This window comes from Pteronotus mesoamericanus, unplaced genomic scaffold (assembly GCF_021234165.1).
Source record: "Pteronotus mesoamericanus isolate MK-2021 breed Mesoamerican mustached bat unplaced genomic scaffold, CSHL_Meso_final contig_557, whole genome shotgun sequence".
NCBI classification, from domain to species: domain Eukaryota; kingdom Metazoa; phylum Chordata; class Mammalia; order Chiroptera; family Mormoopidae; genus Pteronotus; species Pteronotus mesoamericanus.
In genome coordinates, this window is record NW_026555200.1 from 2,187,919 (window position 1) to 2,211,658 (window position 23,740).

A 23,740-nucleotide genomic window follows, 5' to 3' on the forward strand; every position below is an offset into this window, starting at 1 on the left:
AGAAACTCACACGCATTTGGCATAGTCTGAAGGCACTTTCGGTCGCCACAATTGGGGGGCGGGGGCTACTGGCATCTGGTGGGTAGAGACTAGGGTCCTACGTTGCTAAACAGCCCGCGGTGCGCAGGATGCCCCCCAGCCCCCCAGGAAAGAGTCCTCGGACCCAGAACCCCCACCGTGCTGAGGCTGAGAACCCCCGGTCTAAGCCACGTGTTCCCGCGCTGTTGGTCTTGCACGGAGAGGAACAGTCTCCCGTCTCTCACCATTTTTGTCTTGGCAGTTTCCAGTTCAGCTAATGTTTCACTTAATTTCACGCTGAGGCTCTCTGCTTTCAGACTCTCAGCCGCCTTTGTTTTTTGAGTCTCTTCTACCAGGGCCAGCGCGTCATTTAATTTATTATTTAAAACGTCTTCTTTTTGTGCTTTTAAATCAATTTCCTAGACAAACAACAAACATCAAATTGTAACAGAGATTCAGGAATACGTTTACCCTAGCCTCTTCCTTTCCTGTTTTCAGACAGGAAGTGAACTCTATTCTGTCATTGTTCTGCCGATTCTGAAGTCCAAAGTCCATGCTTTCTCTGGAAGGCTCCAGGTATTACAGAGCTCTCTTTTCTGTTCAGCTGACACCTTGCAATTTCTGGTCTCTGAACTCAGTTCCGCCACCTGGAGCTCCCTAAGTTCTAGTTCTCTTTTATGAGCGAGCCCTTAACATACCTGAGAGCTGTCGTTTCTCTCTCTAAACGTATTTTCCAGGATAAATGTGCCGAGTTCCTTCACCCGCACCTCCCCCCTCATCACAGGACCTGCCTTTGGGACACTCCTCCATGGTCCTCCGTGGCTTTGGCCCGGGGATGACCTCCCCTCCCCCTCGGGCCCCTGGCCAGCCTGGACTCCAGTCACCGCGTCCTTGTACGTCCTGTCCTTCCTCCCGCAGCCCATGCTCCCAATTTTTGACCGTCACCATTCTAGCCAGCCCCTGAGTCCCTCCTCAGACCGTGTGCCGTGTGGGCTTCGTGACAGGCACTGTGCCGGCCGCTTGACAAACTTCAGTTATGTATTTGACCTGCCGATTATTTTTAGAACAGTTTTAGGTTTATAGCAAAATTGAGGGGACGGTACCGCGATGTCCCATACACCCCTGCCCCACACACGCACAACCTCCCCCATTAGCAACACCCCCTGCTGGATGGTCTGTGTGTTACAGCCCATGAAACCACGCAGATGCAGCATCATCACCCAAGTCCACAGGTGACATGAGGGTTCACACTTGGTGCACATTCTGTGGGTTTGGGCAAGTGTGCAAGGACGCGTATCCACCATTACAGTGTCACACACAGAGTCTTCACTGCCCTAAAAACCCTCTGTGCTCCTCCCATCCGTCCCCCGTCCGTCCCCCCGCCTCCAAGTCCCGGATCTTTTTATTGCCTCCATAGTTTTGTCTTTTCCAGAATGTCAAGTAGTTGGAATCAAAGGGCATGAAGACTTTTCACAACCTTATCTACTCCAACCTGAAATTATTCCTGAGAAGTCGTGCTGAGCATTCTCTGTTGGTGGCAGTCTAAACTGGTGTGACCTTTCTGGGGGGTCATTTGGGAACATGTATCATGAGCCTGAAATGTTCATACCCTGGGACCCAGTATGTCTACTTTTGGGAGTTTATCAGAAGCACATACCCCCACACGTGCACAAGGACTGATGGCCAGGGGTGTCCCTCCAACCATCTTTTACTCTAGTGAGGAGTGAGAAGCTGTCTCAGGGCTGGACCGCAGGGGACAGGAAATGATTTGGGGTCCACCCGGCACAGTGCCAACCTGCGTCATCCTTCAGCGGCAGGTTGTGGAAGGATGTTCCATGATATGGAGAGGTTTTTATAATATGTTAAGTAAAATAGCAGGGTGCCCATCAATGTGCACAGTTGTAAGTGTAAAGTCACTTTGTAGTAGATCGGTATTTGGCGATGTCTATAACCCTCATCAACATAAAGACGGTCTGGAAGGAGTCCCATCATAATGTCACTAGTGGTGGCTCTGCTCAGTGGATTCAGGGGAAGTTTGATTTTCTTCTAAGTGATTTTCTGTATTTTTCAAATTTTCAAGAGCAAATCGGTGCTCCTTTTATAATTGGGGCAGGAAGCTGATTTTTTAATGAAAAACGAACAAACCCTGCCCCCCTCCCCTGACACCATTTTCGTCATGCAACGCCCTCTCCAGGCAGTTGCCTGATTCTCTTAGTGTCACCGCTGAACTCCTGATTCCTTTGTGGGTCTAAGCATTGCCGTTACTGTTGAAAAATCCCAGTGGGGACGACGCGTGGACCTGGCCTAAGGAGATGCTCGCTGCGGACCCTGCAGGTGTCCCGGAGAATCCACAGCAAACTGAGATGGAGTCTCTTAAGGGCCACGCAGCTACAGGTCACCCTGGTTGGCACCTTTACTCTTTGCCAGCTACTCAGCAGCTTAACCAAGGCCAGGAGAACAAAGTTCAGTTTTCACGAGTCTGAATTTATTTTGCTTCTCTACTTTCTCCTCTTTCTTTTATAGAAATTCTATTTTTGCCTGTGTAGATGAAATCAATCTTTCCATTGCTCTTCTGCGTATACAGCTCAAAGAGCATTCAAATGAGCAGCTCTGTGTGAGTGTATCTTTGACCTTGCGATCCCTTGGTCTTTGCTGGTAAGTGGGAAGTTGCTGCAGTGAGTCCCTGTTTCTCCTTGTCTGGTGTGATGCCACTGGCCTGCCTGGAGGGTTGTCACAAGACTCCGCCCTCTGAAGTCATTGTTGTTCTAAGGCTGTGGTTCAGGACACTGTTGGTTGCATAACAGAGTCCTCTATATGATCATCCTCAGGGAACATTCTCTCTCCGTCGAGTACCAAGACTGGTCCAATTTTCATGAACAATCAGTCCATTTTCATCTAGTGAATCGCACAACCAACTGGGCTTCCCCTTTTCACGGTAACTTAGAATAAAAATTGTGACCCCTTCATTGATGTCATGATACACATTTTTTTTGCCTTTGTCTCATTCCTGATCTATTTTATGCCCCAACTAATCTATGAAAAGATTTAATTTCTCCTTTTCTCATACCCCCACAGGAAGTATTTTATGGAAGGTCCCCTGGTAAGTCGTTTGGGGAATGGGGCCTGCTTTCTTGGGCTCCCTCCCGGCCTGCGCAGCGTGCCGCGTGCAGGGAGCCCTCCAGAAGCTGGCAGGCCCGCGTCACCCCCACACTGTGGCCTGCCTTCCCTGGACACAGTGTAACACAGCACCCAGGGCTGACCTGTAACCCAGGTGCGCTTCACTGACATGTCTCCCTCGAGCAGTGACGTTCCAGGTGCACCTGCGCCCCTTGGGCTGCTTGTTAAAAATGCAGATTCCTGGGCACACCCTCTGGCAGAGTCAGAATCTCTAGGGGCAGCAGGATCCCGGAAATGGGCAATTTTGGGGAATCTTTCTTCAGAGAAAATGATCCAAGACTGATGCGAATATACTTTCTTTAGTCCCATCTGGTCTTGAAAACCTTTTGAAATTGTAATTGCCTGTATTTAAATTTACCCCACTGTTGTCAGGCTGTTTAAAGCATGTGTTTATTGCGTGCCTTGACTTTTCAGATGGGGGCCATTGAGTGTGCATGCGTCCCTGCTCTGTGGGGACCCAGGAGGAGCAAACTGCGTCCTACAGCGTGGAGGTGCCCAGGGCAGGGTCATGTGGCAACTTCTACGTCTATTGCGCCTGCTGCTCCCAGGAATTACCATAAATGTGGTTTCAGGTGAAGGTGACGGTGACGATGATGACAACTTTTGGTGGAGAAACGACCTCAAGGTGATCAGAAATTCAAGTGCCCCTGTCCCGACACCACCCCCCTGCAGCCCAGGCCGCCGAGCCCGCACAGGACTCAGGAACAGCAGAGAGAGGAGGGGTGATGATGAAGGGCCCTGGAATCCTGTGGTCCTGGGTGTGGGTTCTGCCCCTCTGCTTCCCAGCTGTGAGCTAATACTAACACTAACACTACTGATAACGATAGCAGCCAACACACACAGCGTTCATGCAGTGCCAGGTACTTTTCCTATGTATTTTATGTGCACATTAACCATCGAGCATTACAGCTCAGTGAGGTCGATCTTTTGGTATCATCTGTGTTTCATAAGCGGGGACACCAAGGCACGGAGATGGTGAGTAACTTGCCGAATGTCCCACAGCCAGGGAGTGGCAGAGGTAGGACCGAAACCAGACCACCCGCCTCCCGGGCCTGCCCTTAACCGTGCCGTCTCCTCCGCGTCTTTCCTCGTTGGGACCCGTACCTCTTTCTGCTTGGTTAGGCGGTTCTCCAGATCCTGCACTCTTCTCTTCTCGTTCTCCATGGCCTCCTTTGCTTTTTGTTTCTCGAAGGCGATGCTGCTTTCTAAAATCTGGAAGTCAAGGACAAGTGGTTTGAGGGTGTGCGCATGAGAAAGAAAAGGAAATGGATTAGTAGTTAGTTGCTGAAACGGTGAGTCAGGGTTCAGGAGCAAGAGCTCAAGGAACAAGACACCCATTGGAAAGAGATGAGAACCTGGAAGTCCCATCTAGGTTAGTCATGCGTGTAAAAGGGAAGGTTATTCATCATTCAGGATTGTGGGGCTCGTGTTCAGGAAGTGACATGCTGGTGAGTTTTCAGCTCCAGGTATCTGGCGCTGAGCCACTGAGTAAACGGGAGTATGTTGGCGCCAACGTGGGCCTCCTTTGGGAGTACGTGGCTTCCTGGGAGGTGGGGCATGAGGGGCAGAGCCCGGAAGACACCTTCTGTCCCAGCAGGCCAGACACCTGTGTCTTCAAAGGACATTGATTGTCTCTACCTAGTCTACAAGGCTTGAGTCCCAAAACTGACGCCCTGGGCAGTTTGGAACTGAGACCATGTGCCCCGCATAGGCCTGGTGATGGGGAGGAGACTGGAGTCCAGCCTCAGCCACACACCCCCAGGAGGTACACAGCCATGGGGGTTGGAGAACTCCATTTCCAGCTCATGGAGCGCTGGCCGCTATGCCCCCGTAAATACATAAAGTTCACAAGGAAAACATTTTCTATATATACACGTACATGTGCAGACAAAGACCAGAGAGCTATGTACCAAGATGTAAATAGGGTTGTAGGGGAACTCAATTAGAGATGCAATATGGCTCCAAAAGCAAAGGCATCTGGGAAATGCTGGACTCTGTTTAACCTTCTGTGACTGTTTAACTCTCTGCAGCCTCAGGCTTGGCTGACTAGCCAGAAAACCGGATGCGGCCCAAGATAAACCTCGTGCCCCCAGGAAGGAGGTTAATGCAGGTACAGAGCGTGATAACCGCCTGATGTTATCTGTTCACTTAAGATGCATTGTTCTTTCTGGTGGTCTCTGTGACTACTCTCAGTATGGTTTTACGATTAACCCCCTCTACAAAAGGGACCCTGTCCTGGGAGGGGTGTGGATTTTTCCTGGCCCGCCACCACTGCGGGCAGCTGCTTTGCCCATGTATGCAAGTCTCTCCTATTAAAACTCTTAGGAATTTGAAGAAGTGCCTGTCAGTTCTTTAGAACTGATCCTGAATTTAGACTTCAGGGGTTTTCCCCCAACAGGTTATTTTGGGAGAGTTGGAAATTATCGCAAGTTACATTTTCTTCTTTTCACTCGTCTGTATCTTCTAAATTTTCTTTAGTGAACACACACTACTTAGCAAAAAGGAAAACTACTGGGAATGGGATGCTGGCGGCAGGAGGAGACTTTCGGGATGCGCAGCCCTGGAGGAGGGACGCGCAGCCCTGGAGGAGGGACGCGCAGCCCTGGAGGAGGGACGCGCTTTCCAAAGCCGCTGGTTCAGCACAGCAGCAGCGGCCTCGCCCACCCGCCCCGCTCTGCTCTGCACACGGGCCTCCCCCGCCCCGGGGGGAGCCCTGACCCACCTCCCTGCACAGCTTGGTGTTACCCTACTGTCAAGTCCCCTTAAGAAGGTCTAGACCCCACCACGGCTGTCTGTGTCCCGCCTGCTGTGAGGGTCTCTGTGGGAGGGTTCCTTCCCTTCTTTTCTTATGCGCTGCTTGGCACGTTTCAAATGGAAATACTAACGGTGACACCGAGCACTCTTTAAGTGTTTGCAGCGTGGGCATCTACACTGCAACCCCCCAGAGAGCATCTGCGCAATCGCCCCCATTTTACAGGTGAGGACAAGGAGGCTGCAGGTGAGGCAGTCAGAGGGCAGGTAATAAGGGGCCAAGGTCACACGCCAGGACGCGGTGGGGCAAGCTCGGATGCCTGCGCCCTGCCCTCACCACCCGGACGCTGGCCCCTGGCCCCTGCCCAGCCTGGCCTGATCCAAACCCCACCTGCCCGCAGGCCGGGGACCGGCTTCTGTGCTCACAATGAGGCGGGAGCAGAGATCACTACACGGCCCAGCAGGTGCCCGAACTTCAAGACCCCACCCCAGCCCACGTGTATGAGGGATGCTCAGGGGACAGCCGCTGACCAGTGTTTGGGTCAGACACTTCTCGAGGCCTGCTCTGCGTGGCGCGCCCTCAGCCACCAGCACTCTGACCCCACTTCCCTGCATTGACCGGCACAGTCCCACGGCCAAGGCCTTTGCTTGATGCTCCATTCCCCGCCCCTGCTCCCCCCTCACCCTGCGGGGCACCCAGCCTCCCTACCCCACCTGGACTCTGACCTCTGACCTCACTTGGGCAGGTGCTTCACAATGAGTGCATTGACTGACTCCTCACATCAGACCCCTAGGGTGACCTGTCACCGCACCCACATTACAGAGGAGGGCACTGGGGGGCAGGGGGGACGGACCAGGGCTTGCCCAGGGCCACACAGCACGGCAGGGCAGAGCTGGGGCCTGAACCAGAATGGACACTTGGCCCACCAAGCCCTCCGGCCAGGCCTCGCTTCCCACGGCCTGAGACTCCCTCTGGCGCTCTCCCCGCGCCCTTGTTTCGCTTTCACCTTGTCCCAGCGTTCACCCCGTTCCTTATGCTCCGGTCCCTGCCCCTGGCTGACTGAGGTCCCTGTCCTTGGCGCCTGGCCACTTTATCCAGTGACATTCTCTTCCCCCAGATGCTCCTCCATGTCTCAAAGGCCACCTCCTCAGAGAGGGTCCCCCCCACCTGCAGGCCACTCTCTGACCCACCCCTGCGGAGCCACCCTGGGCATTTATTTAGGTGGTTTTTGTCCCTCCACCCCAGGGAGGGGACACTCTGGGAGGCATGGTTGGGGCTGTCTTGCGCCCCGAGGCCTGCCTTTCCTGGCAGGGCTCTGGGCCCGGCCCGGGCTGGGGGTGGTGGGCGGGACACGGATGTCTCGGGCTCTGTGGGATGGCGGCTCAGACTCCCCCGCGCTCCCCCGCCCTGGTGTCCCCTGTTCCTCCTCATCCGCTCCAGCAGGCCCTGAACAGCCGGTTGGTTGCTGCGGCCACCACGGGAGCTCGTCCTGTTCCTACCTACTCTGTCTGACTGCGGGTCTGTGGTGTCCTCACTGCAGGTGGGGGGCGCTCTGCTCGCTGGTCCTGTGAAACCAGGAGGCTGGAGCCGGGAGGGAGTTTTCCTCTGGCGTCCGGGCTGGACTGCATCATAAATATCCCCTGGTGACGATCAGGAGGACGCTGGCTGAGGGGCTGACCCCGACTCCCCCCCAGGCGATCTCCTGGAGGCCACGTTTCTTCCCAGGCGGTCACCCTGTGTGTGCAGTCCATTTCCAAGGACTTTATGTCTATTCACTCATTGGATCCTCTGAGGCAGGGGCTGCCGCCACTCCCACTTTACAGATGAGGAAACTGAGGCACAGGAGGTGGAGCGATCCGCGCTAGGGTAACCGGCCAGTAAGCAGTATGAGGTGACTGGCACTGCCCACGTGACCACCACACACCATGAGGACAGAGACACACAGCCTCACGCCTGGCTGCACAGCCCCTTCCGCTGGGGCTTGGGCAGCCGCCGCCCCCTTTATGTCTCTGTTCCTCGTACCTCCTTCTGCTGCGTTAAGTGGTTCTCCAGGTCCTGAACTCTCCTCTTCTCTGCCTCTAAGGCTTCCTTTGCTTTTCTTTTCTCGTGGGCCATGCTGTTCTCCAAAACCTGAAAATCAACGGCCCGCCTTTTTCAGGGCCTGCACATTCAGGGGGAAAGTAGCCCATTGGGATGACGCCGAGAACTACAGTGGTAGCTAACAAGCTGGGAGCGGTCTCAGCGGCCGGGGTGCACGGCCAGCACCTCACGCACGGCCTGCTCTCACAGCAACCCTGTCATCGGAGAAGTTAGTGGCGCCAGTTTTTAGACGAGGAAACCGAGGGACAGAAAGCTGGTGTGAACCCCGGGGCCATGCAGTGGGCTGGCGGTGAGGCCAGGACTTGAACCCCGCGCAGAGGAAAGCTGCCTGTGTGCAGGGGCCCCCGGGAGGCAGCAGGTGCGCAGAGGCAGCCAGGCCTTGTCTTATTCGGAGTCCGAGCTCTTACCCCTGTGCCAGGCAGCCTCCCCGATAAGAAGAAGAATCTCATTAATAATGGAATTTCCCACTATTGAAATAAATCTCTTAAAGAGCCTCAGGTCTCCAGAGAAGCGCAATGTATTGAATGAATGAGCCACAACAAACCGGCTTCTAGAGGGGGTGGGGCTGGGCCTCTCGAGCCGAGTTCTGACAGGGAAGACAGTATGGTCAGGTGCTTGTTATAAAGGTATTCTATTTAGGAAGCTATTTGCCGAGAAGCCATTCAGTTAAATGGCTTAATGCAAATCGCTGAGGGATATAAATTGTTGCCACAAGAAAGGGCACCTCAGCTTTCCAAAGCGTTGTGTTTTAAACACCATCTGCCGTCAACTGTCTGGAACTGGGAACGTGGTTAGGGCCCTCGGGTTTGCCTGCAGAAAGTATTCACTCGACAGTCAGGCAGCGATGCTGTGTGTGAGTCATGACTTCATTGACTTCAGTGACGTCAGCGAGAAGTCATTTGAGGAACCCCAGCCCCCAGCTGTCCGGACGGCAGCCCTGGACAAAGCGGAGCGGCAGCAACCTCCCGGGGTGAGGATGGGGGGCCACATTTATTCTGAGTGTTTGAGGCAGGTTTCAGAGTAAGGTATTTTCCTGTAATTTGTGAAGGAGACTTTCTGGGCACTTTCCAGTGACTTGGGTTGGGTCCAGTGCACCTGACCTCAGGTCTACACTCGGGACTTCCCTCTCGGGGGCTCCCTGCTGCCTCACACGCAGGTCTTGTCCCCTCAGCAACTTCGCTCCCAAGTTCCTGGGCAGGTAATGGGTATTAACCGTTAACCCTGAGGACTGTATTTTATGCTGTTGACAATTTTCCCGACAGGTTGTCAAGACTACAGCGCTAGGGTTCCCTCCTCGAGACCTCCATGCCTTTTCCCGAAGCCGCTGAGCCCTCCCAAGGACAAATTACTCTCGGAAGGTGCCAACATGCTCTACCTGCCATCCCCTGAGGTTCTGAACTCACTTCTGTGACCCTCAGACTGGGTTAGGGCTCCAGCTGACCCTCTCTCCCCAGCCACGTACCTCCTTCTGGCGGGTTAAGCGATTCTCCAGCTCTTGGACTCTGGTCTGTTCTTCCTCTAATGCTTCCTTCACTCTGCTTTTCTCTTGAAGAAAGCTTTCCTCCAAAGCCTGAAAGCCAATGACCGTTGTTTAATGGACATAGTTACCATGGCAGGAACCTGGACTCTCTGCCAAGTTAGCGCTTCACTACTTTCACAACAACCCCAGGGAGAGGGTGGGCAGCCAAGAGCCTGGGATTGGGCGGCATGGGGGGCAGGGCAAGGGGAGGTGGGAGGGGCCCAGGTCAGAGCCCCAGGCCAGCACTTCCTCGTTGTGTGGCGACTCTGTCTCTCTGAGCTGAGTACCTTCTTCTGGTGGGTTAAGCGCTTCTCCAGCTCTTGGACTCTTCTCTGTTCTTCCTCTAATGCTTCTTTGGCTCTGTTTTTCTCTTGAGTAATTCTTTCTTCCAAAGCCTGAAAGCCAATGGCTGTTGTTTAATGGGCATGGTTACCATGGCAGGGACCTGGACTCTGGGCCAGGCGCTACCTGGGTTAGGACCTCACACGTCACAGAGCCTGGGGCTCTCATGGGCGGGCCCAGACTAGAACTCCAGGCCCATTCTTTCTGGTTGTGTGACCTGGGGCAAGCGAGAAGCTACAGAAGCCTCAGTTTCCCTCTCTGCACACTGGGCCCAGCAATAGTGCTTCCTACATTGGGTCGATGTGAGGAGCAGATGAGATGGAAACACGAAATGCTTGGCACATGAGAACCAGTCATTAATAAGGGTCGCCATTTCTTCTGTCATCTCTACTTTGCAGAGGAAGAAATAGGACAGAGAGATTAAGGAATCTGCCTGATTTTCTAGTAAATCACTGGAGCAGGGATTCAGACCCTGGTCCAGGGGACTCTAGAGCCTGTGCTCTAAACCAGGGGTTGGCAAACTACAGCGTATGGGCCAAAGCTGGCCCTCTGCTTATTTCTGTCAATAAAGCTTTATTGGAACACTCCATGCCCATTGTTTGTGCATTGCCTGTGAGCGCTTCACAGTACAACAACAGAGCCGAGCAGTCACGACAGGGACTGCGTGGCCTGCCAGTCTGAAAGTATGTACCATCTGGCTCTCTGTGGAGAAAGCTTGCCGACCTCGATCTAAATCAGTAGCGTGCGCAGAAATCGGGTGCATGCTGTTAATAGATAACAATAAAAGAGAATGGTAGCTCAATAAAGGAACCTAAAATGTCTTACCCTTGCAACAGAGTCCTCAAATAAGTCAGGATTCCTGAAAAGCTTAATTAATTAATTTTTAACAAAGACTTTATTTATTTTTAGAGAGAAGAGAAGGGAGGGAGAAAGACAGGGAGAGAAACATTGCCATATGAGAGAAATATCAATTTGTTGCCTCTCGTACACCCTCCACTGGGGACCTGGCCCTCAACCCAGGCATGTGCCCTGACTGGGAACTGAACTGACAACCCTTCAGTTCGCAGGTCAGCGCTCAGTCCACTGAGCCACACCAGCCAGGGCTAATTAATGAATTTTGACACATGTACTTTTAGAGAGGGTGGGGGTGATGGTGCCGTACAGTATGGAAAAGGTGCATTTAAAATTGGGGCACCTGGTGCTAAAGGCGGGGGGGACAACACTTTTGCACACGTCCCTGGGGCCAAGCTGATCACCATTAAGTGTCTGGGGAATGATGACCCTTGATGGGACCGCAGTGAACGTGAGCAGTGTCGCTGTCCGGGTGGCCTCTCCCTCCGCAGCGTGTGGGGCGCGCTGAGATTGGTTGTGTCTAACCGGGGTGTGCAGCCGCCCCCTGCAGCCCTGTCTCTGTCAGGATCGATGTGATAAGTGCGCGTCTGGGGGGCCCAGGCTGGTGCCCAAGGCGGTGTGGAACGTGGCGGGGCTGAAGTGCTGTGCACCCACAGTGGAGAAAGTCAACCCCCAATTAAAAATAAAACCAGGCATCCGGAAAGGGCAGAGCTAATCAGGGAGGAGCGAAGAAGCAGGTGGAGAGTTAGTTCTGTGAAGGTGAAGGTTTGTCTCTTGCTGGTTTTATTTTCCTCTCTGTTGAACGATGCCGGCTTTTTGTATATCTCATTGCCCTTTCCAAATGGTCGCACCTTGATTTAAGGCTGTCGTTAATATTGCCTTGATGCGGCTCAGATGTGATTTTGGTCAGATCGTTCTTCCTTTTCAATCCTTTATTTCATGAAAGGCAGACAGGCAGAGAAAAAGAGAAGAAGAGATAGAAAGAGGAGAGAGATTTCTTGAGGGCACGAATTGGAGGACGAAATGAAACAGGCAGAGGTCCCTGCCTCGTGGAGGGGTCTGGGGGTGATGTGTGTCACAGAGAACAGACGGAGCCAGAAGTCACTGAACTTCGGCTGGTGAAAGCAGGAGGAAGCGCAAGCCCAGTCCTCCTGGGAGGAAGAAAGGACGTGCAGGGGAAGGGCCAGGGTCCAGCGGATCCGGTGCTGCCCTCTTGAGGGGAGTGGGGACGGGGCGGATGTGGTGGAAGTGCCGGGAGGGCTTGCAGGTCCTAGTGCCTGGGCCCCTCCCTCAACCCCGTGGGATTGGAACCTGGGGAGGGGGCCAGAACGTTCTTTTTTCATCTCCTGAGTGACAAAAGGGCAGCCAAAGTCAGGAGCCACTGACCCAAGAGGGTGGCCATGAAGTGGCTAAATCCACGGTGGGCCCTGGATATCAAAAAGAGATGAGAACGGGCTTCTTAAATGCTGGTTCCTGGCCTTCTGCGGAGACTCTAATTCCACGGGTCTGGGTTGGGGCCCAAGAATCTGTGTTTTTAACCAGCGTCCCAGTGGCTCTTACCAGGCGGCTTTGGGAAAACCCTACTCTGAGGCGGTGCTGCTGAAAGGCGGTCTGCGGGCTGCACCATCAGCAACAGCTGGGAGCTTGTTAGAAATGCAGAACCCCGGGCCCCACCCCAGACCTGCTGAGTCAGAGTCTGCATCTCACAAGATCCTCAGGTACCTTTAAGCTTGAGAGGGGACACAGCTGTGTCCTCTAATTGGCTTGATTTCTAGAAAAGCGGGTAGCAATGTTTGCCATTTGTTTTCTCTGACATGTGTAAAGGAAAAGCAAAAGACTGAAATAAACTGTACAAAGAGAAAGCAAAAGACTGAAATAATATAAAGTTGGTCTCGCATACACTTAGGAACAGCCTGTCAGTTACAAACTGGGACCTGCAGGGTCCCAGTGCATGGCTTGAATTTGTAAAATCAACTGCAGTATATAAACAAATGAGGTATCGTTACTGTAGGTAGTTAACTAGTTATTAAATAGAGCAAAGGGAATTAGACTCTGAGCTTAATAAACTGGGGAGCATAATAAGCCTGCTTGCTTAGCCAAGAAGCTAGAGCATTTACAGACTCATTCACACACTCTAGGGGACCGCTTAATCCTCAGAACACAGGAAATCTTCCCGGGAGCACTTGGTGGGGGTGCAGGGGGAGGTGCTTGCCCATAGAGGCCTGTCAGTCTAACTAGGGGGCGGATCTATCATAAACCCGCAAAATCTTGCAAAGCTGACCGGTTATTTGAAAAAGCTCCTGGTTATAAGCCCAGGGGAAAAAGAAGATCTCCCAATCTCTCTCTCTCTCTCTCTCTCTCTCTCTCTCTCTCTCTCTCTCTCTCTCTCTCTCTCTCTCTCCCTCCCCCCCCATCCTTCTCTCTCCCTCCCTCTCCCAGTGACCCGCACTCTCTGTCTGGGTTTGCACACTCTCTCTTGCCTGGGAGCACGCAACCACGCGGGCCCAGCAGCAACTGGGACCCACAACAGAGGGTGCGGCCTCCAAAGGACTAAGCTTTAATATGAAGCAGAAACTCTGGACACTGGCCTTTGCTTTGGCCTTGCTGAGAACAAGGTTGGACTTTTTCCAGGGCAGGACAGATGGAGGTGGGACATTGGAAACCCAGGGGCAGATTTTCACCCAAATAAACCTCGCTGTCACAATCTCCCACGTGTGGGTCCTTGGACCGCTTTCCTTGCAGGGCCACGGGAGAGCCTACTTTCCACGGACAACACTACCAGTTTCAGAAATTTGAATAACCTTTCCTTTTCCAGTTGATTTTGCTCTGAGTTTTAGAATTCAAGCTCCATGTTAATTCCTCCAACATCATTCATGTGTTTAAATAATTTAGTTCCAAATACCAAATGAGGAGTTGCTGAGATTTCTCTATCTGAGTATATGCTCTTAATTTCTCAAAGAAAAGGCCATTTCGTCAGCTTTCAGGAGTACAGAAAATGACAGGGACTTTACCGTCTTTTCTTCTATCAGCCACTTCACTCTGGCTTTCAGCTTCTCCTCTTGCTGTAGCCTTTCCTCGTTCAGCTTCTCCTTCTCTGCCAGATGCTCCCGCAGCTTTTCTTGCAGCAAAGACTTCTGAGTTTCCTGAGAACTGCTGACCTTGATCTGAAATGAGAGGAAAGGACACTGAGGCTGACAGGGGACAGGACTAAGGACAGGAGTCACTTCAACACGTTTTAGTAAGTTGTTTACCTTGACGGTGTGGGTGGAAAAGGGCTACATACTAAACGTGACAAGCGCAGGGGAGGACTGCGTGGTGGCCTTACAAACTCAGAGACCTACAGTAAGCACAGAGGATGGTCTGCAATGAACACTTTCCACCTAAAAGCAGGTCCTGGCAGGCAGTCCTGTTTTAGGCCAGTGTTTTTCCCTAACAAAGGTCATTCTTCTCCTTAACTGAGCCTGTCTGTGGTCTTTTTGCATCTAAGATCATGTCTGTTGGGAATGTCTGAGTAATCTCTTTTTCCTGACCCTTCAGGGCATAATCTCCCCCCAGGGATCCCCTCCTTGTTATTATGTTAATTGTCAACTATCTTATACCCACCTTTGTAAGGGAAAACTGTGTCTATTCCTTTTACCTTTTATCCGGTCCCAGGGATTTCCCTGCTTTGCTTTCTCCCATCTCCCTGATCCATCACCAGTGGATTTCATGTGACCCCTTTTGTCTTCCTCTTTGACTCTGGTATATACAATAACTGGTAAAACTACCATTCTCTGGAGCATTTTCTCAATCCTTTGAGATTTTACTTCCCAGCAATTGTTGTCAGTTTGGCTCAAATAAACTAATAAAAACTCTTACAGGGTTCGAAGTTTCTTACGTTGACAGTGGGAAGGACAAAGGTTAATACAAAACTTTCTTAAAAACAGAAAACCCATGCTTACTTAGCCTGGCTACTAGTAAGAAAGCACTCTAATGGTTAAGAGCTAAGACTCTGAATCTAAATAGAATCTTAGCTCTAGTTTTTTCTAGATGCTTCTTCATTTAGAAGGTGAGGTTAATAATACAATCTACCTCTTAGAGTTTTAAGGATTAAATGAGATAATGATGGAAAGCTTTAAGCACACAGTAGGTGCACAGTAAATGGTAGCTATAATCATTAGTTGTTATTTGCTGAGTATAAGAGAAAAAGCGGTGAGCTAGGGTCAGAAGGCCTGAGCTCTTGTCTTGACTCTTCCCCCAACTAGCTGTGTGACGCTGAAATAGTCACCTAGCCTCTGAACTTCGTGTCCATATTTGTAAAATAAAGAGAATGGACTGGATCAGGGCAGACGAGCTACTGTCTGCAGGCCAAATCTGGCCCACCACCTGTTTCTGTAAATAAAGTTTTATTGGAACAGGGCCATGCCCATGATGCTCATTCATTTCTGTGTTTTCTACGGCTTCTTTTGTTGCTCTACAGCAGCAGAGTCAAGTGGGTGTGACAGAGATGGTATGACCTGCCAAGCCATCTGCAAAGTCGTCCGCAAAGCCATATTTACTCTCTGGCCCTTTACAGAAAACGTTTGCTAACCCCCGGACTAGGTGGTCTCTGCGCCTGACCACAGTGGTGGTCCCAATGCTCCACCCTTCTGTGTCTTGGGCTATGAAACCTTCAGTGCCCACTCTATCCTGCCCCCTGACATTGAGCTCGGTCATGTGACTTGCTTTGGCCAATGGGATGTTACAGACATAACACAAACAGGGGATGATTACAAAGCACTCCATGGTTGGTCCTGCTTTCTCTCTGCTTCTGCTAACCATGAAAGTGCGCTCGGGCTGGCCTGCTGGCGGATCGAATACACTGAGAGGAGCAGAGCTGCTGCCGCGGAGGCCAGCCAAGATCAACCAGCACACAGACACGCGAGCAAGCCCACCCAAGATCAGCGGATCTCCCTAGCGGCAGACTCCAGGCAGTGAGCAGTGATGGGGGAATGCCGCTAAGGCTTTGTGGGTGTTCATTACACGGCATTATTATGGCAACAACTACCCGGATGATACAATCCCTAAGGATCATTTTGCCCCTAAAACATTTGTTGACGTTATGTAACTTTTGGTAATTCTGCTACCTGGACTCTGGCCAGCTATACTTCTTCCTCTGCATTTAAATACAATTTTCAAGATCACCTAAGCCTTTCTGGTTTTTGCTAGAGGGAAACAAGCACCTGCCCTTGCTCTCCTGGGTGATCCCAACCACTCTGTCTGAATCTCTTCACGTGCAAATGGAGATCTCACTTCCCCTCTTGGAGGACGTGGACTGACCAGCTCACAGAGAGAACGGGGTTAAAATGCTGTGTAAATGCTCAGGGGGTGCCAAGCTGAACTTTCCAAATGCTAAAAGATTACCTGAAGTTCCTGGGTCCGAAGTGTGATTTTTTGGTAATGTTCCAGAAGATATTTCAGATACAAAGGCAATCCTTGAAAAAAAAAAGAAGCAAGGAGATTGTTAGGTATCTATTCAATTCACCTCCTTTGCTTTCCAAATGATGTTTTACGGAGCTGGCCAACTGGTGAACGGGGGTAACGCTGCCCTCCCCCATCAGGAAAATGTGAGTTGCCACCCAAACTTGTGCTTTTAAAATGGCTGATCAGCTTGGTTAGGCTCAAAGCCCAGTCTCCTTTGGGAGGTGGAAGATAAAAAAAAACAGAACATCAACAGAACACCTATTGACTGAGTATCCACTGTGCGCAGAGCTGTGAGCTGAGTATGGGGCGATGATAAGAAGCTTACGGTTCAGCCTGAGAGACAAGGTCTAAATGCCTGAAAGGGGACACGCGGAGCCTCCAGACAGCACGTCAGCGACTGCTGAAGGCGGTGGGGGGAGGAGTGTGAGAGTCTCAGCAGAGGAGAGATCAGAGAAGGCTCCTTGGCCGGGAGCCACTGGGTGCGGGCAGAATTCAGAATGAAGAATGTGCTGGGCTGAGCGGCGGCCGGAGAGACACCAGGTCCCGATCCCTGCGGCCTGCGAATGTTGCCTTCCAGGGCAGAAGGCACTGTGCAAATGAGGCGGAGCTAAGGGTCCCGAGGTGATGGGGTGGGATCGTCCTGGATTACTGGGATCGACCTGGTACAAACGCATGGGTTCTTATAAGAGGGAGGAAGTGGGAGCTCTGCCTCCAGACAAAGAGAAGGTGATAGGACAGAAGCAGAGAGACTTGAAGATGCTACGTGTCTGGCTGCGAGGAGGGAGGACCGCGAGCCCAGAGGAGAAGAGAACAAAGCTCTGGAGACCGAAAAGGGCAAGGAAGCAGATCCCTTCCTGGAGCCTCCAGCCCAGTGAAACTGAGTTTGGACTTCTGGCCTCCAGAACTATGAGGGGATAAATACATGCCGTGTTAAGCCACTGAGTTGGTGGTAACTGGTTACAGCAGCCATGGGAAAGCCAGAAGGGGCACGAAGGCAGGTGGGGCGTGGGGGACGCAGAGCATGTCCGGGCCAGGGCTGAGCTGAACTGGGCTGCAGCAGATGATCGGGGGGCGGGGGTGGACGGGAAGGCTGAGGTCACTGCGTGGCAGGCCTGGAGCGGCAGCGTAAAATGTGTAAACTTGATTTTTTCAGACATCATTGAAATGCACCGAGCGTGTCCTGTGTGCCTGGTGCTCCGTTAGGCCATCCACACATGGCCCTACTGTGTCATCTGCTCATCGCCCCATTGTACAGATGAAGGCGGTGCAGCGGGGAGTGTGAGGGTCTCAGCAGAGGAGAGATCAGAGAAGGCTCCTTGGCCGGGAGCCACTGGACGCGGGCAGAATTCAGGATGGAGGGTGTGCCGGGCTGAGTGGCATCGCGGCTGATGAACGCCACACCGCTGGCCAGTGGCGGAGCCCGGACTTGGGCCCAGGAGGGTGTGACTCCATGCTCTGAGTCCCTGTTACTTCAGCTGCGGGTGGAGTAGTGACTGGGCTTGATGGAGAGCGTTTTCTCCCCTGGGAAAATAACTGGGATGCATTAGAGAGGAAGGAGCTGGCAGGGTTCCTTAACCACGGCACTATTGACACGTTAGGCTAGACAATTGGTTGTTGTGGGGCCATCCCGTGCACCGTAGGATGGTCAGCAGCGTCCTGGCTTCTTCTCACCAGAGGCCAGGAGCACCCCCGCCCTAGTAGTGGTGATAAAAAATGTCTCCAGACATTGCAGGTGTCTCCTTGTGGTGAAATACCCTCCTCTGAGTTAGAGGCCGGGTACTCGCTAAGGGCCCCACGCATGCCCAGGTCTTCGGTGCTGATGTTCTAAACCAGGGTGAGAGAAACAGGTATATGAAGAGAGAATGAGAGAGAGAAAGCCTTTTGTAGGAGTAGAATACTGGTCCCATTGTGAGACAGAGGAGGAGGCAGGTTGAGCTGATGTGGGGGGCTGGGGAGAGGGGAGCTCAGTGTTAGACATATTGCGTTTGGGGTGCTAGAAGGTCTCTAAGGAGAGGTGGTCAGCAGAGAGCGGGGCATGCTCGGTGGGTAAGACCAGCCCAGCTCATCCAGGGTCATTGTGTGAATTGGGGAAGAGTGCCCTTCTTCCTGGGGGACATGGCCCCAGCCCGGGGCTCCACCTGCTACCTGGGCAGGGCTCCCTTAGGTGGTACCAACCTGTACTACTGTTCCTAGCAGCCTGGCCACTTGCCGGCACTGAGTGGGCGTGGCTGTTGAAGTGCATGGAGTGGAGAATCACTTTGTGAGAAGGGAGATGAGACAGGAGGACCACGGGCTGCATTGGAGCAAACACTCAGGTAGGGAAAGAACTGGAGGAAGGGGCAGCCGAGGACACATGAAGACCCTCAGGAGAGCGGCAGGGTGTGCCAGGCCCAGAGGGCCCAGGGGTGAAAGGGTGTCGAGACAGAGAACCAAGGGTGCCGGGTAGGCCAGAGGGCACAGAGGCCGGGAGAGAGGGTGGGCCGGCCCGCGCAGGATGGCTCTGTGCCGGTTACCCAGCAGGGGCAAAGCAGAGAGGCAAAGACAAAGTAGGACGATGGCAGTAAGACAGGGTGTACCACACTCCTTCAAGGTCATCAGGGAGAGAGGAGGCAGATAGCAGAAAACGAGCGGAAGCAGCAGTGGGTTCCCGTGAAAAATTACCATCCTGAAGTGCCTGTCTGATTGTAAAGAGAAGGAGTAGAGAGAGAAAGGCTGAAGGCCCTGCAGACGGAGATCCTCGTTCAGGACCCTGTGCACTGTTCTCTGGGAGGGAGCGGGGAGGGGAGACACAGGGAAGGAGAACACAGTGGGGAAGATGGAGCAAGGGGAGGAAATGTGGGTGCGGAGGGAGAGAGGCGGGGAGCTGAACGTGCTTGTGCCCAGGCCCCACTCTCCGCCCATGCAACCTTCTGAGAATTTCCATCACGGAAGAGTGAGAATAATATCATGATAGCTATCAAGTATTAAGCACCTGCTGTGTACCAGGCACCCAGCCAAGAGTTTATACATGATACTTTCTCACCATCATAAACAACCCAGCAAGGAAATGTGTTTGTCTTCATAGGTGAGACAACAGACATTCGGCAAGGTTGGATTACAGGTCTGGTCAGTGGTAGGATCAGAATTCAGACCTAGGTCTGCCCTTCTCTTTTAAAAGAGGCTGGAGGCTCCAGAGTAAAGGGTTGGGTTGGCTCATGTGGAGTGTGCATGGGGACAGGTGCGTTGGGTGGCTCCAAGTTGGCAGGGAGGCGAGATGTCCGGGGTTGGGGGGTTGTTGGCTTGGGCTGTAAGAACCTGGCAGGAGCCTGGATTTGCAGTGGCTGAATTGGGAAGGGTTTGGGATTGGCCTCAGATGCAACCTGGGACCCAGGAACCCAAGGGGAAGGATCTAGAGAAGGTTAGGGACAGGGAGTCAAGGATATTGAAGAGGAAGAGAGAATGAGTGACTATGCTTCTAGATTCAACGTTGAACAGTAATCATAATGAAATTTCTCTCCTTCGGAGAAGGAGCATTCTATCTTATATTTTGGGTTACAAAAGTTTCATGTGCCTATTACAAAAATTCAAACATTGCAGAAACCTGCATTGTAAAAAGTGTTCACTGCTGTATCTTCAGTGGCCAGCACACAGTAAGGCCGCAATAAATAGCTGTGGAACGAATGAGTGAAAGTGAAGGCCCTAGACGCTGGGATAATACTCTCAATAGGTTTATGTCTTTTCTCCAGAGTTTTCTTTTGATCACGTACTAACACCATTAAAAAACAAAAATGGGAGTACACTGTGCACATTGAATTAAGACTTGCTTTTTTGTCCTTAAAAACACTGCATATCTGGGATGTCAGAGTAAGAGCGATTTTCTACATATGTAGGGAAGCCTTCTGTTTGTGACAAAGTCTAACAGAAATAGACACAAAAACTGAGCTTGCAAAAGAAAAAAATGTAGAGTCCGCTCTTTCCTTTATCAAAAGGAGCCGAGAAACCAGGCGGGAGGCTCGGGGAACTCAGTTTCAAGGTTCTTCCTTAGATGTTTCCTATCTTTCAGGCTGGACCACACAGCTAATCCTTCACCAATCAAACCTTTTAGTAGCAATTCCAAGCTCTGGGCCTCTCCTGACCTAGCCAAACAGCGCAAGCGGCTTCTCTGTTTACTGGACCTGGAGTCCCCTGGGGAACTTACTTCAGGATTTACAAACCTAGCTTGTTAGGTATGTTTTATCTCCTAGGACAATATTCTGAAAGGCAGGTAGTATGTGACTAAGGGCAGGGGCTTTGAGAACAGAGAGACCTGGATTGAGTCCCTGCTTTACCAGTTGGCAGCTGGGATACACGTCCCATTGTCATGGCTCCAGGAAAGTGGCCAGGGAAGGGCTCTGGCTGCCACCCACATTTAGGCCACGTTAAATGACACGTACTGGAGGCTGATGATGATGGCAGACCACATTCATGAAGGCTCTGCGACCCAGGCTCTGCGACTGGTGTGTTCACATGTCATTTTATCCTCACTACAGCCTTAGGAGAATTTGGCCCCATTTTATAAAGAAGTAAACAGAGGCATAGAGAAGCTGAGCAACTTTCTCACACAACTAGAAGGCGCGCAGGCAAGAGGCAGAGCTTGGCTGGTTTCCAAGGCCCAGGTTCGGGAGCGTCTGCCTGGCCCAGAGGCAGACGCAGACACCAACGGGGCTTCCTGGGGCGTGGCTCAGGGTGGGAACGAACACACTTAGCTCTGTCTCTGCCCAAGCTGATGACGGAACCTGCCATCTAGAACTGGGCGTGTACCTGGGGCCCCTCTGGATCCCTCAGAGGGAGTGTGGGGTCCCAGAAAAAACACAGGCTTCAGGATCGCAATGACTTCAGTGGGGAGTCCTGACCATATCATGCACCAGCTGTGTGGCCTTGAGCAAGTTTCCTAGTGTCATTGAAACTCAGTTTCCTTACCTGCAAAATAAAGGCAGTAACAGTCTCTAGGTCATTGGGCTGTGGGAGGACAAAAGTATGTAAGGCTTGCAAAACAACTCAGCTATTCGTACCAAGTAGGAGCTCGGCAGTCTGCGGCTGCTGCGCGTCTCAGGAACTGTACGCACAGGCAGCTCCTAGGAGCGCCTGTGGGGGGTACGGGATGACCGGGGACCCCTGCTGGCCTCGGTAATGGAAAGTACCGGAGTCACCCCATCACGGCAAAACACTAATAAAGCATCTCTTGAGCCAGTTTCTTCATTTCTAAAATGAGAATATAGTACCTGCCTCATAGAATTATTGTGGGGATGAAATGAGACAATGTATGGAAAATGCTTAGAAGAATCCTTGGAATGTAAGCGCTTGGTAAGGAATGATGACCACCGTCGTGACCACCATGCCCGTCACCATCGTCCTCCTCCCCGTCCTCCCCATCATCATCATCATCATCACCACCACCGTCAGCCTTGTGTAGAAGGCTCTGGGTTAGGAGTTTGGTGCAGTAGCACTTAATGCAGAGAATATATGGAAATACCCTAGCTTATCTCTCTCTCTCTTTTTTTCCAGTCTGGTAGGACGTTGCCGTACTATTGCTTGTACTGAACGATAAATGCCTTTTACCACCAACTTCCGGTCCTGATGGATGGGTGAAGGATGGGCCCTGCTCACTGACCTTCTTGCCATGACCCTCTGTGCTGCCTCTCTGCCTTCTTAGAGCAAAGTAGCCGTAATCCCAGCGCACAGTCTGTGTTTCCCAACACGTGTTCCCTGGAGCATCGTTCCTGGAGGTGTTGGTTGGGGGAGGGGCGTCAAGGAAGGAGGAACGTACTTTGGGAGTGCCATTCTTTATCCCGTCCTTACAGCCCGCTGTGCGCCTTGGTACCGAAGGGGCCTGCAGAGGCCTGCTCAACGTTGCTCGGGCCTCCTAGCGCTGTGAAGGAGGCGGGTCTGTGAAATGCTGCCTAAAATGAGTCTTCCTGGAATTGCCGGCCCGGTGGCTTAACTTTACAATCTGCATTTCTTTATGGTAACATAGGACTCGATTTGGACATGGGCTACAATGACTAAAATATCTTGGGATTGGGGAGGGGACAGGCCACACAGAGCTTTTCCCCACTATGACTCTGGATCATGGTCTGTCTCTATTTTAGTTCAAATCTTAGGAACAGCTAGAAGTGTGGTCACGAGTCCCCCGATTTCACGTACCCTCAGGACCCTGCCATGGCTGCAACCACAGTAAAGCTGGGACTGGAGGGCCACTGAGGTGTTGGGAGAAAACCAGCCCCTTCTCTTCTATGTTACATATAGGTGTTGATATAAAAGTTAATTTTGTTTTCTCCCTTTTTTGGGGGGGAAGAACATTATACCACCTTCTAGATTACTTTGGAGACATCCTGACTGAGGGTGTAGCATCATCCGAGTTGAAAAATCACTCCTCTGTTGTCATTCATTGCTGTAGAAATGTGAAATCCAGGCAGCCTCAATGAAGGGCAATTTGGCAAGGAGCGTCAACAGTCCTCAAAGTGCTAGAGCTTCTTAAGGTGTGGCCCTGGGCTCTCCCTTCTCTCTCAGTAGTTTCTTCCTGATGCTATCACACATACGGCTTTGACAATCCACCCATCCATCCATCCACCGATCCATCATCCATCCCACAGATGGTAGGCACCCACTGTGTGGCACATGTTCTTCTGGGTTCTGGGTTACATCACTAATGTCTATTTCCAGGATAGACATCCAGGGTGACAGCTGCATCCTTGGCACCTCATCTTGGGTGTCTCACGGGCACCTCGCACGCATCCTTGCCCTCAAACCGGCCCTCATGCAGCATTCCTTGGTCTGGACTTCGGTGAAGGAACTGCGCCTGTCCTTTTGCGGCCAGAAACCTGGATGTCTGTCGACCCCTTTCCCTCAGTCCCTTTTCTTCCCCTGGGATCCAATCCCCGCTGAGTCCTGTTGCTATGCCTCTTAAATGCCTTGGGAATCTTCTCCCTTTCTCCATCCGCACCCCTGTTCTAGTGCTAGCCACTGTCATCGCCTGTGACAGCTCCTGCCTGGTGTTCCATGCTGGCCGCCTTCCAGTGTATTTTCCACTCATGGCCAACATGACTCTCTCCAAGAGCAAACCTGCTCCATCGGTTCTTTACTTAAACCGTTTCGTGAGCTGCTCTTAGGATAAAGCAGAGCTTCTTATCAGGGCCCTGTAAGCCCCCACGTGACACAGCCCCTGCTGACCTCCCTTGCAGGCTCCACCCCGCCCCCACGCCTATTTCTAAATTCAGCCCTTTGTGTCTTCCATGCACCCCGCACCCTGCTCCTTTTACCCAGGGTGCTGCTTTGTCCCCCTCCCCTTTTTGGCAAAGAACTCCTATGCATCCTGCCCCTCCCCCAACCAGGTCTGAGTCCTGCACTGCTTGTTTGTAGCAATCGTCACCATTGAAATTCTATGTGAGTGATTTTTCGATTAATGCCCACCCTATGCCTCCCCAAGACCACAAGATCTACAAGGGCAGGAATAGTGCCTGCTTTTCCTCCTCAATATTTTATTATACAAAATTTTAAATGTGAAGTGAGAGGAATTTTGC

The 23,740-nt window shown here is 52.0% G+C and overlaps 1 protein-coding gene across 1 annotated transcript in view; it reads right to left on the reverse strand.

Annotated features, from left to right (window-relative positions):
• Nucleotides 1-23,740, reverse strand: part of FHAD1 (forkhead associated phosphopeptide binding domain 1) — a 107,520-nt gene that overhangs the window by 25,528 nt on the left and 58,252 nt on the right. Inside the window, exons 14-20 of the mRNA XM_054579635.1 lie at nucleotides 16,143-16,213; nucleotides 13,772-13,924; nucleotides 9,854-9,961; nucleotides 9,510-9,617; nucleotides 7,970-8,077; nucleotides 4,300-4,407; nucleotides 264-437 (exon numbers count right to left, since the gene is read on the reverse strand). Of these exons, the coding sequence (XP_054435610.1) occupies nucleotides 264-437; nucleotides 4,300-4,407; nucleotides 7,970-8,077; nucleotides 9,510-9,617; nucleotides 9,854-9,961; nucleotides 13,772-13,924; nucleotides 16,143-16,213 (830 nt within the window). The remainder of the gene's footprint in view (nucleotides 1-263; nucleotides 438-4,299; nucleotides 4,408-7,969; nucleotides 8,078-9,509; nucleotides 9,618-9,853; nucleotides 9,962-13,771; nucleotides 13,925-16,142; nucleotides 16,214-23,740) is intronic.